The sequence below is a fragment of the Haliotis cracherodii genome, unplaced genomic scaffold, assembly GCF_022045235.1.
Source record: "Haliotis cracherodii isolate W230 unplaced genomic scaffold, xgHalCrac1.p SCAF_16, whole genome shotgun sequence".
Lineage (NCBI taxonomy): Eukaryota > Metazoa > Mollusca > Gastropoda > Lepetellida > Haliotidae > Haliotis > Haliotis cracherodii.
Genome location: NW_027266271.1, coordinates 24,840,554 through 24,854,823, shown reverse-complemented (window position 1 = coordinate 24,854,823; position 14,270 = coordinate 24,840,554). Strand labels below are relative to the sequence as shown.

General features: G+C 40.8%; 1 protein-coding gene across 1 annotated transcript in view; it reads right to left on the bottom strand.

Moving 5' to 3' along the window:
* Nucleotides 1-220: 220 nt before the first annotated feature.
* Nucleotides 221-14,270, bottom strand: part of LOC139463993 (vacuolar protein sorting-associated protein 16 homolog) — a 33,489-nt gene continuing 19,439 nt past the window's right edge. The window contains exons 15-23 of the mRNA XM_071245475.1: nt 9,796-9,930; nt 8,689-8,797; nt 7,870-7,970; nt 6,983-7,087; nt 6,372-6,449; nt 3,823-3,992; nt 3,211-3,307; nt 2,353-2,456; nt 221-993 (exon numbers count right to left, since the gene is read on the bottom strand). Of these exons, the coding sequence (XP_071101576.1) occupies nt 852-993; nt 2,353-2,456; nt 3,211-3,307; nt 3,823-3,992; nt 6,372-6,449; nt 6,983-7,087; nt 7,870-7,970; nt 8,689-8,797; nt 9,796-9,930 (1,041 nt within the window). The 3' untranslated portion in view covers nt 221-851. The remainder of the gene's footprint in view (nt 994-2,352; nt 2,457-3,210; nt 3,308-3,822; nt 3,993-6,371; nt 6,450-6,982; nt 7,088-7,869; nt 7,971-8,688; nt 8,798-9,795; nt 9,931-14,270) is intronic.

The following is a 14,270-nucleotide window of genomic DNA, read 5'->3' as shown; positions in this document are numbered from 1 at the left end:
AAATGGGCTTCACACATTGTACCTATGTCGGGAATGGAACCCGGGTCTTCGGCGTGACGAGCGAACACTTTACCACTGGGCTACCCGACCGCCCCTTAAAAACAAGGCGGGCAGTGGGGTAGCCTAGTACTTAAAGCGTCAGCTCGTCACCTGAATAACGGGGTTCAGGTACAATATGTGAAGCCCATTTCTTTTCCCCCATTGTGATATTGCTGGAATATTGCTAAAAGCAGTGTAAAACCATACTCACTCACTCAAAAACAAGGATGTGTCACATGACAAAGAATCTGACATTAGCTTAAATTGTCAGAAGTCTCCAGTATATGACCTTCATGAGGTGACGAGGGTAACGTCTTGTCACTGTGGAAGCCTCGATCAGTACTCGGTGTGCAACCGGCTCAAGTTCACCATGCATTATTAAACATTCACTCATAGCGGTCATTCAAAATAATAATTCAACTTAAGCCCATGGGCATGAATTTGATACATTTCTGTTTTTAAGCCAATGAAGTAGGCAGGGCTTAATTATGTACACTCCCATACACTAACAGATTGAACACTGAAGTCCTGCATCATTGCCTCTAGCTTGCTATTGGAGACCTTGTGACTGTGAGAACCAATGATGAAGGATACCAAATCACTGAGGTCTTTGATAAGCATTTAGAAGTTGGAAGAACATGAATACATGAAACTTTTTATGGATAGCAACTTCTTTTAAAAGAACTGCTATCCATAAAAAGTGTCATGTATTCACCAAATCACTGGTTGATTATCAACATACTGTTTGTTCAATGCTGTATAGTGTACATTATGCTTGATGTTTCCCAGAAGAGTTGAGTAGAGAAGTGTCTTTACTTCTTGCCCAGTTCGTTCCTCATGGCGCGGATGGACTCCGCCAACTGTTTGTCCGCAAGGCTGACACGAGACAGCACTGAGTTCAGCTCGTCCTCGTTTCGGTTCTCAAATGCTGCTTCAGCAGCTGCCTTCAGGTTCCTGCAACACAGAAATGATGATGCTACTTTTTGGAAGCTCCCAATATCATCAGCCGTCACAGAGTCTGGTTGATTTAGACAAAACCACCAATGACCTGTATGATACCAAGTCACATGATCAAACTAGATTATGTTATGTTAGGGTGGGCGTATGGCACATAAATAGTACTGCAATATATCACCATACAGAGAGCTGTATTGCGATACAAATTGCAATACATATTGGGGCCCAAATCATATATATGTTTGTAGTTTAAATGGTTCTTCTTTATTCAATAATCCAGACTTCAGATTGCGAGGGTAGTATGGATAAATGACACTACCTGTTACGTCATCAGTATTGAATGTCAATGTAAACAGTGTGAAGCGTGTGCTGTTTACATGGTTTAGACAGGAACTCCAAATGCCTCAAGATAGTAAATATAATTCATATAATTATATATTAATTCTTCTGTGACTGTATTGGAAAATATCAATACACATGGGTTGTATTGCGATACATGTATTGATGACAGCCGTATTGCAATATACCAGTATACCAGTTATATCGCACACCCCTATTTCTAGTTAATCTAATCTCTAATCTTACTGGACATACATAAAAAAAAAATTCTAGAGGCGTCACCTTTGTTTAAGAGACCCTCTAAAAAGGGATCTTTTCAAAGCCTCATCATCCAACTTCAATCCCAGTATAAACATATATCCTTGTTAAACAAATTATACTAGCTCTACAGATGGGGCGCTATTTCATAGACATCATCCTTTGAGGGCCTCTTTGCCGAGACAACAAGTCAGTGAGTATGGGTTTAATGCCTCTCTGCAACAGTAACACAGTTATATCACGGCATGTCAGCTTGATGTGGGATAAAAGCCTGCAGTGAAACAGGTCTTAGACATTTACCACTTGGTAAACTATAAGAGTATGGTATGGTGCTGATAAACGTTAAACATAATCAGAAGATTGAATCCAAGATCCTAGGTTCCTGACACACCTAAGGTACACAACTCTGCAGTGCGACCTGCGGCACCCTGGACAAATGAGCCAATGGTGTCCCTCCCTCTCCTCAGTCACATGGCCAAAATTCAATCCAAAAGCACTTCCAATGTCCTAACAAAAATCCCTTTTGACAAAAGCGAGACTTGATGGATAGATAGATAGACAGACAATGGACAACATCTTACCTGACATCCTCTGGCCAATGACCAGTTGAGCAAATTTCACATAAATAGTATAAATAAACTTCTTTTAATATTCATGAAATGCATGTATACCGGTAAAATTTGACATCTTTCATCATCAACCACAAGTTGCAATATTAACAGATGAAACACGTCCTCTCAATATCGCAAAAGTACTGACCCCAGTTTGATGAGACACTTGACCTTCTTGTCTGGAGTGACCCGGTTCATATATCTGTGAGCTTCTTGCTTGTTGTGTAGTTTGACACAAGCTTCAACAAATACCTGGAATACAAAACAGTACAATCAGAGGCAGGGACACTGGAGGGCTGTGTGATGAGTGTGTTTGTTGTTTAATACCACACTCAGCAATATTCAAGCTATATGACAGAGGCCTGTAAATAATCATGTTCGGACTAGTGAGTGAGTGAGTAAGTTGGGTTTAACGCCGCTTTTAACAGTATTCCAGTTATATCGCGGCGTGTCAGCTTAATGTGGGAGGAAAGCCCTAAGTGATGCAGGTCTCAAATGTTTACCACTTCAGTGAAACCCATGAGCACGGGTATGGTGCTGACAAACCTAGAAACATAGTCGGGGTGAGCCTGGATTCGAACCCACAATCATAGGTTTCTGGCGTGACCAAGGGAAGCAACTCTGCACAGCGAATGGCGGCGCCTTAGACGACTGGGCCATCCGTGCCCCCTGTTCGGACTAGACAATCCAGTGATTGATGTAATGAGCAATGATCCACATTGTTGGGGTACGTTGACATGCCATCAACCCAGTCAATGAACCTGACCACCAGATCCATTTAGTCACCTCTTACGACCAGCATAGGTTACTGATGACCAGTTCTAACCCATCATTCCCACAATTTTGGCCTGCAATGACACCTGACATCCCTTATGCCAAGCAGGGTACTCCACCAAACAGGGTACTCCAACTCCTTTATGCCAAGCAGGGTACTCCAACTCCCTCATGTCAAGCAGGGTGAACATTATCATTAAGTAGGGAATATGTTATAAAGCATGTCACTCACCTCCATACCAACAGGGGGCTTCTTGGTCCGTGAGAACTTCTCCAGCTCGCCCCAGTCTCCCGCCTCTGCCAGGGCATTGATACGCAGCAGCCAGTACCTGCAGGGAGGTGCAGCAGGTCATTTACTGACAAACATCCTCAGTGGTAAGATACCAGAAACACTTTTGTACTTGTGACTTCTTATGACATTAATATTTATGTTTTGTGGGTTATTTATTTTGATCTGTCTATACATGTGAGTGTGCAGTAAGTTTGGTTTCATGCCACGTTGAACAGTATTGCAGTTATAGCAGGCATGTCAGCTTGATGGTGGAGGAAGGTCCGAAGGGATGAAGATGTTTACCCTCTGGTGAATCTCAGCATGGGAATGGTGCTGACAAACCTAGAAACTTAATCAGGGTGAGCCTGAAACAATCATTCTATACATGATATTGCTTACACATTGAAATTGTACTCAGTCAATCACTGTTTGTGGAGGTGATCATTCTGACACAAGGCTGAAGCCAAGTGGGCAAAAACAATACATACATGTCTATATTACAAAACCCATGTCTAAGCCATATCATAATCAACACACAAAAAGCTAAAACCATTGCTGTCACAAGATGCTGACCGTTTCTCTGGAACCTTGAACTCCTTGCGTAGCTGCTCCGCGGGCTTGTTGATCTGCTCCACTGTCAGCTTGTAGATGGTCTGGTGGAGGGACAGGTCCACATACGGCTTGTTATGCTCCTCCTCGAGGCGCCGCTGGAACTTGAGCAGCTTGATCTGGTCCTCTGTTTGCTGGGGACACAAGATATAATGTGTAACAGTTAACAGCTACATCTGGTCCTCTGTTTGCTGGGGACACAAGATATAATGTGCAGTGTAACAGTTAACATCTAGATCTGGTCCTCTGTTTGCTTGGGACACAAGATATAATGTGTAACAGTTAACAGCTACATCTGGTCCTCTGTTTGCTGGGGACACAAGATATAATGTGTAATAGTTAAAAGCTAGATCTGGTCCTCTGTTTGCTGGGGACACAAGATATAATGTGTAACAGTTAACAGCTACATCTGGTCCTCTGTTTGCTGGGGACACAAGATATAATGTGTAACAGTTAACAGCTACATCTGGTCCTCTGTTTGCTGGGGACACAAGATATAATGTGTAACAGTTAACAGCTACATCTGGTCCTCTGTTTGCTGGGGACACAAGATATAATGTGTAACAGTTAACAGCTACATCTGGTCCTCTGTTTGCTGGGGACACAAGATATAATGTGTAATAGTTAAAAGCTAGATCTGGTCCTCTGTTTGCTGGGGACACAAGATATAATGTGTAATAGTTAAAAGCTAGATCTGGTCCTCTGTTTGCTGGGGACACAAGATATAATGTGTAATAGTTAAAAGCTAGATCTGGTCCTCTGTTTGCTGGGGACACAAGATATAATGTGTAATAGTTAAAAGCTAGATCTGGTCCTCTGTTTGCTGGGGTTACAAGATATAATGTGTAACAGTTAACAGCTACATCTGGTCCTCTGTTTGCTGGGGACACAAGATATAATGTGTAATAGTTAAAAGCTAGATCTGGTCCTCTGTTTGCTGGGGACACAAGATATAATGTGTAATAGTTAAAAGCTAGATCTGGTCCTCTGTTTGCTGGGGACACAAGATATAATGTGTAATAGTTAAAAGCTAGATCTGGTCCTCTGTTTGCTGGGGTTACAAGATATAATGTGTAACAGTTAACAGCTACATCTGGTCCTCTGTTTGCTGGGGACACAAGATATAATGTGTAACAGTTAACAGCTACATCTGGTCCTCTGTTTGCTGGGGACACAAGATATAATGTGTAACAGTTAACAGCTACATCTGGTCCTCTGTTTGCTGGGGACACAAGATATAATGCGTAACAGTTAACAGCTACATCTGGTCCTCTCTTTGCTGGGGTTACAAGATATAATGTGTAATAGTTAAAAGCTAGATCTGGTCCTCTGTTTGCTGGGGACACAAGATATAATGTGTAATAGTTAACAGCTACATCTGGTCCTCTGTTTGCTGGGGTTACAAGATATAATGTGTAATAGTTAAAAGCTAGATCTGGTCCTCTGTTTGCTGGGGACACAAGATATAATGTGTAACAGTTAACAGCTACATCTGGTCCTCTGTTTGCTGGGGACACAAGATATAATGTGTAACAGTTAACAGCTACATCTGGTCCTCTGTTTGCTGGGGACACAAGATATAATGTGTAACAGTTAACAGCTACATCTGGTCCTCTGTTTGCTGGGGACACAAGAGTCAATGTGTAACAGTTAACATCTAGACCTGGTCCTCTGTTTGCTGGGGACACAAGATATAATGTGTAACAGTTAACAGCTACATCTGGTCCTCTGTTTGCTGGGGACACAAGATATAATGTGTAACAGTTAACAGCTACATCTGGTCCTCTGTTTGCTGGGGACACAAGATATAATGTGTAACAGTTAACAGCTACATCTGGTCCTCTGTTTGCTGGGGACACAAGATATAATGTGTAACAGTTAACAGCTACATCTGGTCCTCTGTTTGCTGGGGACACAAGAGTCAATGTGTAACAGTTAACATCTAGACCTGGTCCTCTGTTTGCTGGGGACACAAGATATAATGTGTAACAGTTAACAGCTACATCTGGTCCTCTGTTTGCTGGTGACACAAGATATAATGTGTAACAGTTAACATCTAGACCTGGTCCTCTGTTTGCTGGGGACACAAGATATAATATGCAGTGTAACAGTTAATAATGTACACTGTAACATGTAATCAAATACTACAACAACAATAAATCTAGACTTTTAACACCCGATCATCAAATGGTAAGGACCAGTGACTATGTCCCCACTGTTTTCTTATACATAGGTTTGTCATGTCTGTAAAATACCCTCATTCCCTACTGAGTGAGCAAGTATGGTTTTACGCCTCTTTTAGCAATATTCCAGCAATATCACGGTAGGGGACACCAGAAATGGGCTTCACACATTGTACCCATGTGGGAAATCAAACCCAGGTCTTCGGCGTGACAAGCGAACGCTTTAACCACTAGGCTACCCAGCTGCCCCTCATTCCCAACTGAGTGAGTAAAATGCTGCATGAAGACTGTTTGACATACTGACCAAAAACAAATTCTAGGACTACAAACCTTTGCAGCAAAGTCATTCTTGGCCCTGCTGTAGCAGTTCTGAGCATCTTCCAGTCGCTTCAGTCTGTCATCCAGCATCTGTTGAGACACAGGTGATCTTAGAACACAGTTTCAAATAAGAACCTAACAGTATCCACAACACAACTACACATACAACAAATGTCATATTTGGGATAACACTTTCTTTGTAAAGTACAGATTCTAGTACTTTTTTGGGTTGAGTCCCATCCAGGATTTGTACCCACATCCCCAGAGTGAGGCACCTAATAACTAGCACGCTATGTCAGCGATGCAGCCCACTCAGCCACCACGGCTTCCACAAAATGAAAGTACGACAACTGGAACATACTTTGTGTACCCCTCTGAAGAATGTTAATTGGCACGGATCCAATGGCCGAAACAATGAACACACAATGCCATTTAGAAACTATGCAGGTTTGTTATTTGATATTCATTTTATCGAAAAACGAAAACCAAGCCAGCACCGGGTTCATTATTCAGTTTATGTCCAGTACTGTACAAGTTACAAAGCGCAAAGAGTAATGTGTAATGAGTAACATGTAACGTGTAGCATGCAATGTGTAACACGTAATGAGTTGTGTTGGTCCTACCTCCTCCTGGAAGCTCCTGACGACCTTGCAGTTGCCATTGTCCAGAAAGTTGTCCTCCTGGTAGTACAGGTCCTCCACCAGCTTGGGGTTCTGCTGCTTGCAGAACTGTGGAGGGGAGGAAGGATAGTTAGATAGGTTAACATAACAGCTGTATTGTTTACTGCCTAAGAGAGGGGGAGGTTAACATAACAGCTGTATTGTTTACTGCCTAAGAGAGGGGGAGGTTAACATATCAGCTGTATTGTTTACTGCATAAGAGAGGGGGAGGTTAACATATCTGCCATATTGTTTTTAAGCATAAGGGAGGGGGAGGTTAACATAACAGCTGTATTGTTTACAGCATAAAAGAGGGGGAGGTTAACATATCAGCCGTGTTGTTTACAGTATAAAAGAGGGGGAGGTTAACATAACAGCTGTATTGTTTACAGCATAAGGGAGGGGGAGGTTAACATATCAGCCGTATTGTTTACTACATCACAAGAGGAAGGGGAGGTTAACATATCAGCTGTATTGCTTACAGCACAAGAGGAAGGGGAGGTTAACAGGGCAGCTGTATTGTTTACAGCACAAGAGACGGGGGGGGGGGGGTGTGTGTCATATCAGCCGTATTGTTTACAGGACAAGAGAGGATGGGTAGGTTATCATAGCAGCGGTATTGTTTAAAGCACAAGAGAGGGTGGGGGTGGGGGTGGAGGGTGGGAGTGGGGGTATGGGGGGAGTATGATATCAGCTGTATAGTTTACAGGACAAGAGAGGATGGGGAGGTTAACATAGCAGCTGTATTGTTTGCAGCATAAGCACATCGCTCTAGTTATCTACCTGTATATAGAGGGAGTAGGCTCTAGTTATCTACCTGTATATAGAGGGAGTAGGCTCTAGTTATCTACCTGTATATAGAGGGAGTAGGCAATAGGCATGGTTCGGATCGTCATGAGGAAGTCACCACTGCTCTGAAGTTTCTCCTTGAGTCGTAACAGCACTGTATACACTGAAACACAATCTCTTATTCTTACTTTAATCTCATGACATAAACCTTATGCAGCTAAAAGTAAAACGAGAACAGAAGGTCAATGTCTCAATGTAGTAAACAGTACTATTAATTATCACTCATGCCAAATAACTTTTATGAGCGCTATCTATCTTTTAGACTGAAAGTCGATCTAGTATTAAATACACAATGTAAGATGAGGCAAGAAGATTTGTACGTCATATATGAAGATATTAGACTGTAGCTGCTATGGTTCTACAACCTCTACAACTGCAAAGTTTTGTAAATAATGGAAGCAAACACAGGGTGTGTCATCATGGCGGTTTGGAATTGGGTACAAATATATGGTATGTTCTTGGCTGGGTTCGCACATAGCAGGACCCCAGAGGCTAGAATCAGTCCCCAGGGGCTAGAATCAGTCCCCAGCAGCTTGTGCTTGTCATGTGAGTTGACTTAACTGATCGAGTGTCAGGCTCTGGGACTTGGTTGATTGCATGTCAGTGTACGCTGAGAGCATGGATTGTAGCTCATTATATCAATCACTGGTTTGTGTGATACAGACATCATCACTTCATCCTACAGCTGGAATATTCCTGAGTGCACAGTTTACAAACAAAACTACATACAAAGGACACACTACTTCCATAAACTTACCAATAGGTGCAGAGTAGAAAAAGAAAAGAGTAAATGAGTTTAAACAAGTGGTTGTCATGGGTACCTAAATCACTGTCTCCACTGTCAATGGCCTTGCCCAGAGCTGTGTGATCCTGATCCATCTTCAGCAGCAGGGGCACTTGCTCCGATGCCTTTGGCTCATACTCCAGCAGCTGAAACAGTCAAGGGGAGACAACTGTTGTCTCAGAAAAATCTATATGTTTCAATCAATATCATCTTAATATTCCACGTATGGCTGATTATTTTCACTACAAGTCAGAATGAGAATGAGAAATTGAATTGCAAAACCTGCTTAGAGGTTGTTCAATTGAATTGCAAGACCTGCTTAGAGGTTGTTCAATTGAATTGTAAGACCGACATTTTACAGTTGAATTGTACAAACAACCTTTTTATATGCATCAAATGTTAATTTTTGACAGGTTAAAAGTCACACAAAAAATTTCATGAAGTGAACCAAACCTGCAATCTTAGGCTAAAAAACTATCATAAAGTCTGCTGCATGTTTTGTTTTTATTTCCATTTTCAAAAAAAATTAAAAAATCCTAATACTTAAACACAATGCACAAAAAGAATTGAAAATGGAAACAAAAAACAAAACATGCAATGAACTTTTTGATGATGTGGGAAGTGCCTGAGAACCAAGACTATTTATTTTTTTAACCTTATCGCGTTTAGTTTTGTAACCAGCTGTTTTCCCAGGTATTGTTTCACTAAGGTGGGTGGGTTATTTTATATTCTTACCTCCTAAGTTAGTCAAAACACTCCTCCCTGGCTTTGGTGGAAAATACCATGAGCTTCAGGAAAGGCCCTCTGGCCTTTACAGTTTGAGCCAAAACCTTGGAGCCATATTTCAACTAAAACTTAATTTTCAAATGGTTGTAATGGGAATAGGCCACTTTTGAATATTCATCAGCGTCATCAAACAGGTCAATGTAGTTTCTTTTCAGTGATTGCTAGTACTGGTAGGTCCAGTTACCCAATTTCAAAATTCTTTAGAGGGAATGTCGAATAGTGTTGAAAAGTAATATGGCACAGAGCTCATTTTCCTGTAACTGTTGTTCATCGTCAGACTTTCAGAGATGGCTCTTCTCACTGGGCCTGTGTAGCTAGGCAATATATATTTGGCTGTGTTCAACAATGGCTGTGTTACCTTGATGGCTAGCTGCTTCCTACCCTGGTCCAGAGCCTGGCTGGCAATCTCGGAGAAGGAGACCCCCGGGACATCCAGCAGCTTCTGGGAGATGGCTTTAGCCAGGGTGTCCTCCTCCTCATGCTTCTGCTGCACCTGTAGGCAACAGTGGAGTGCAGAGTGCCAGGTGAAAACTCAACGCTGTAATTCCATAGAAACAATAATAACAGAAAATGATTGATTGTTTTGCTTGTTTCCTCCTTAACACCAAGCTCAGCTATATTCCATCTGTATGACAGCAGCCTACATTTATTCAAGTCTTGACCCGACAAACCAGTGATTGATATTATGAGAAATGTCCAAATGATGATCAAGTCATTTTGTTGCCTCTCATGACACAGATTTGCCTGGGAATTATTCTAACCTGGATTCCATACGGGAGGAAATTTTTACAAACCTGTAGAGGTTATGAATTCTCTGATGAAATCCTCCTTGGGGCACTTATTGCATTTTCCTTGCTCAAGAAAATCTACATGACATAGTTGTAACCATTTTCCTTAATAAAAAATGTTACCACACAAAAAACTTCGTTTTTGTATGATATACGACCACCCTTACGGGGCCTCACCACCAACGGCGCCTCACGCCAGGGGGAGCAACTCTCACCCAAATCACTTTCCATATGTCAAATGCTGACGGAATGTGGGGAGGTGGGTGGCCGTGCCCCAAGGAGGATTTCATCAGAGAATTCATAACCTCTACAGGTTTGTAAAATTCTCTTTCTGATTAAATCCTCCTTGGGGCACTTATTGCATCAGGACAGACTCCCAAAGATAATCTAGGAAGTGGCATCCGTCAGCAACAGGCGTAAATAAATACATCGTATTTGATTATTCAACAGAATAAAATATTGAGTTCAATAAATGGAACCAACCTTATCGTGAGGCACCACCGTCGAAAGGCGGGGGCTAGAGACAGGGCGTGGTCGACCATATATTATGATAAAGCCTGTTTTCGCGGCTTGTCATAAGTTGAGAATTCGAAACACCTCCCACCCCCACACTTTTTTTGAACAAGTGATATAGGGGCATAGATCACGAGAGACCATAACCAGCGCTGAGCTAGGCCAGAGGGTAAGCTGGTTCCCGGCTCCCTATGCGCGTCGTCAACTGGTTCCCGGCTCCCTATGCGCGTCGTCAACTTGCGCCAAGCTAGGAGCCGGTACAGGCCAAAATAAAAAACACTCAGCGTGTTTATTTGACGTCACATCCGGTGATTTTCAAAAATGGCTACGCTAATATACCGATACAGGGGAGGGAGGGACACACCTGTGAAAAGCGTGTCATCTTGCGTTTGCTGTGGTTAAACCAAAATCTGATGGCGGGCAATTTTATAGAGTGGAAAATAGACAAACAAAATCAACTGACAACAGTCTCGCTAATTTTTTGGAGCGCTAAGGCAGATAAAAGTGGTTCATGGGTTGAATTCTAAGTGAAGACAGAAAATATTTGAAAAATTGTATTTCTGAAATTCGATGATTTTGTTTGCGTTTGTATATTCACATAAACCTAAAACAATTAGATCCTGCCCTCTAAATGGTTAAAAGAGCTGCATTGTTGACATATTTATTTACAAGAATTCACTTCTATATTTTGGAGCACCTTTAGAATACGGTACTGAATTCTAAAGGTTGGCCGAAGATTTTATAGATTTTCGGGCAACGAGGTCCATTTACACCTTGTCCAGAATGAAGGCTTACAAAATTCCTAAAAATGTTATGAAGTAGAGAAACTGACACAGGCTTTCCCCTTGGATGATAGAGGGATATATTTGTCCCTCCTCTTCAACCCTCACTGTGAAGTCGAATAAAATTCAAACTGCAGCAGTCACAGTCCGTCATATTGGATAGTGTTTACAAAATCACGTTTCACATATACCGGTTATGAGATGCCTGTAACATCACATTAATTTAATACTCAGCTGCGATACATACATCCTTGAATTCCTCATACAGAGTAGAAGCAAATGACACATGGTCCTTGTCACCAATACAAAGTGTGTAGATGAAATCAATCAAAATAAATTAGGTGTGAAAACGAACGCTGTGCTCGAAAAACTACACTTGTTTAAAATGTAAACAGGGCAAAATTCAGATTTTACACAGTGTAGCATTTTCTCCTATTTTGAACTATCCATTCGTCTATTCATTGAATACATTGGCACAACAATTTCAGAATATGCATGGGAAGAGAATCGTATGAAGAATTAGGGAACTTAAAATAGATACATTGCAATGGTTGATATTTTCAACAGAAATTGTCAAAATTTCCGTCCTGTGTGACGCCATGACTGACGCAAAATCACGCACAACGACAACGGTATTTATCGGAATTTCTGACTATTTCCGTTGGTTTCAATGAAAAATATCACAACAAATAACAGTACACTAATTGTCGGAATGTTTCCGATTACTTACATGTCACATTTATGCATGCACGATTCCTGAATTAACGAAAGTCCCATCTTAAAATCCCGCGTACTGTTGACAGTGAACACGCCATTTTGTAAAAGTCGGTCACCGGTCGTGATGTCATACGCCAACGTTGTTGAACATATTAGGTAATTTCTTGGAGGTGAAGGTCTTTCTTGGAATGAAAGCACACACGATCATTGTATCCTGCTGTTTACAGTTATAATTATTTTGTAGATTTTTCATATCTTTCATACATTTTTTCGCCTACTTTGGATATTTGTCAATGTTCGATATGATATTATACGTAGATCTAGGCCATAACGTGTATCTACCTTTGATAATCTCCTGTTTGTTTGGACAAGAAATCGATAAGTTTATATATATATAGTGTTGTATACGATATTTCTTTAATCTGGACAGTGTTACATCATTACCTTACGTTGAGTCACATATTTTTGACAATGCAGTTATAATGAACTGTACATTGTGCAGAAATGTTTTTATTATGCTAAATATTGAGATATGCAAGACAACAATGCCCGAGACGAGGTAAGAGAACCTCTTCTCTCTGATTGTTTGGGGATAGCTGTAATGCATTAATAAAAGGTTCGATGCCACAGACAGAGATAACTCCTTTTGAGGATGATGCCCATGTCTGTCATGTTCAGTAATATGGAAAGCAGTTTTCTAAGAACGCATACCATAAGACCCCATACCATCTTTACAACGATCTTGAAAATTATCAACATAATCACTTAACACAGGTTTATGTAAATAGTTACTAAATACCATCCATGTTTAAAAGAAAATCGACACCTGGACGCACCCAGGTGCAATCTTAGACTACATTACTACTATAGTATTATTTGTAACACTTTGAAACGGAATGTCACCTTCATACTGCTGTCACTCAGCTACAACGTTGTACAAAGTTAGAAGTGATGACTGGGTGAATGAATAGAAACCATCCATTATGATTCTGCCCATTTGTTGAGTAACGGACATTGACTTATTTCGTTGGTATTAATAATTGTATTGCATTTGAATGTTGTTTAAAAATATATAGCTAGAAATTATCAACATCGGCCATGGGTAATTGCTATTCTATTCCAATTTCAATATTTTCAACAGAGGTTTTATCATTTTAAACGTAATCATCCAATAAATATATTGCAACCACATACGAGTCGTACAACACATTTCTATTTTGTCAGAAGAGTCACTCATATTTATTACGAGTTATTCTTTATTCCTTAAAATGGAACACCAACCCTCTTAAAATAAACTTTTTCGACGTCATGGAATGGAAAGACAAAGTTAGGAATATTTTCAATGCGACATTTATACTTTATGGGTGGCTCTACATATGTCGACATATATAAACTTCCTACATGCGTATCTCATTCAAATACCTGAGAATATTTTATTCGCTCAAAGTTTTCTGACAAGTGTATGATAAATATTTTTCTCGCATAGCACAATTTCGGGGTGTATTCGAAAACCTGCGAAATGTTCATGCAAAGAAATACGCTAGACTATGTTTACTATCATTTCTCTTACATATCGATATCATGTACGTAAAATATATGATGAAAATAATTTTGGAAATTTAATTTCCTACAATTAATTACAATTTAAAGTTTGAAGGTCTTTCCTGCATCCGACGGTGGCACATCTAACAAAATGACTTAAAGTAGTTTGTGACGTTTCTCAGTGGAGGCTTTTGTAGAAGGGTAGCGCGTCGTCTTAAAATAGCGACCAATGAAAAATTACATAACATAGTGTATGTTAATATTTCGAAGGCGCTCACAGCTATTGTCTCATTGGCCTGTACCGGCTCCTATATTGTGATATTGGAGACGGGGCCCAGCTTAGGCCAGAGGGTCCCCGAGGATCGAAGGAGCGCGTGCGCAAAATACGAGTATTATCGAGTAGTAAGGACTGATATTTATCGACCGCAGAAGATAAAATCCGGACCATTACCGAGCAGTATAACCGGAGGACTGTCTAAAATCTCGAATGC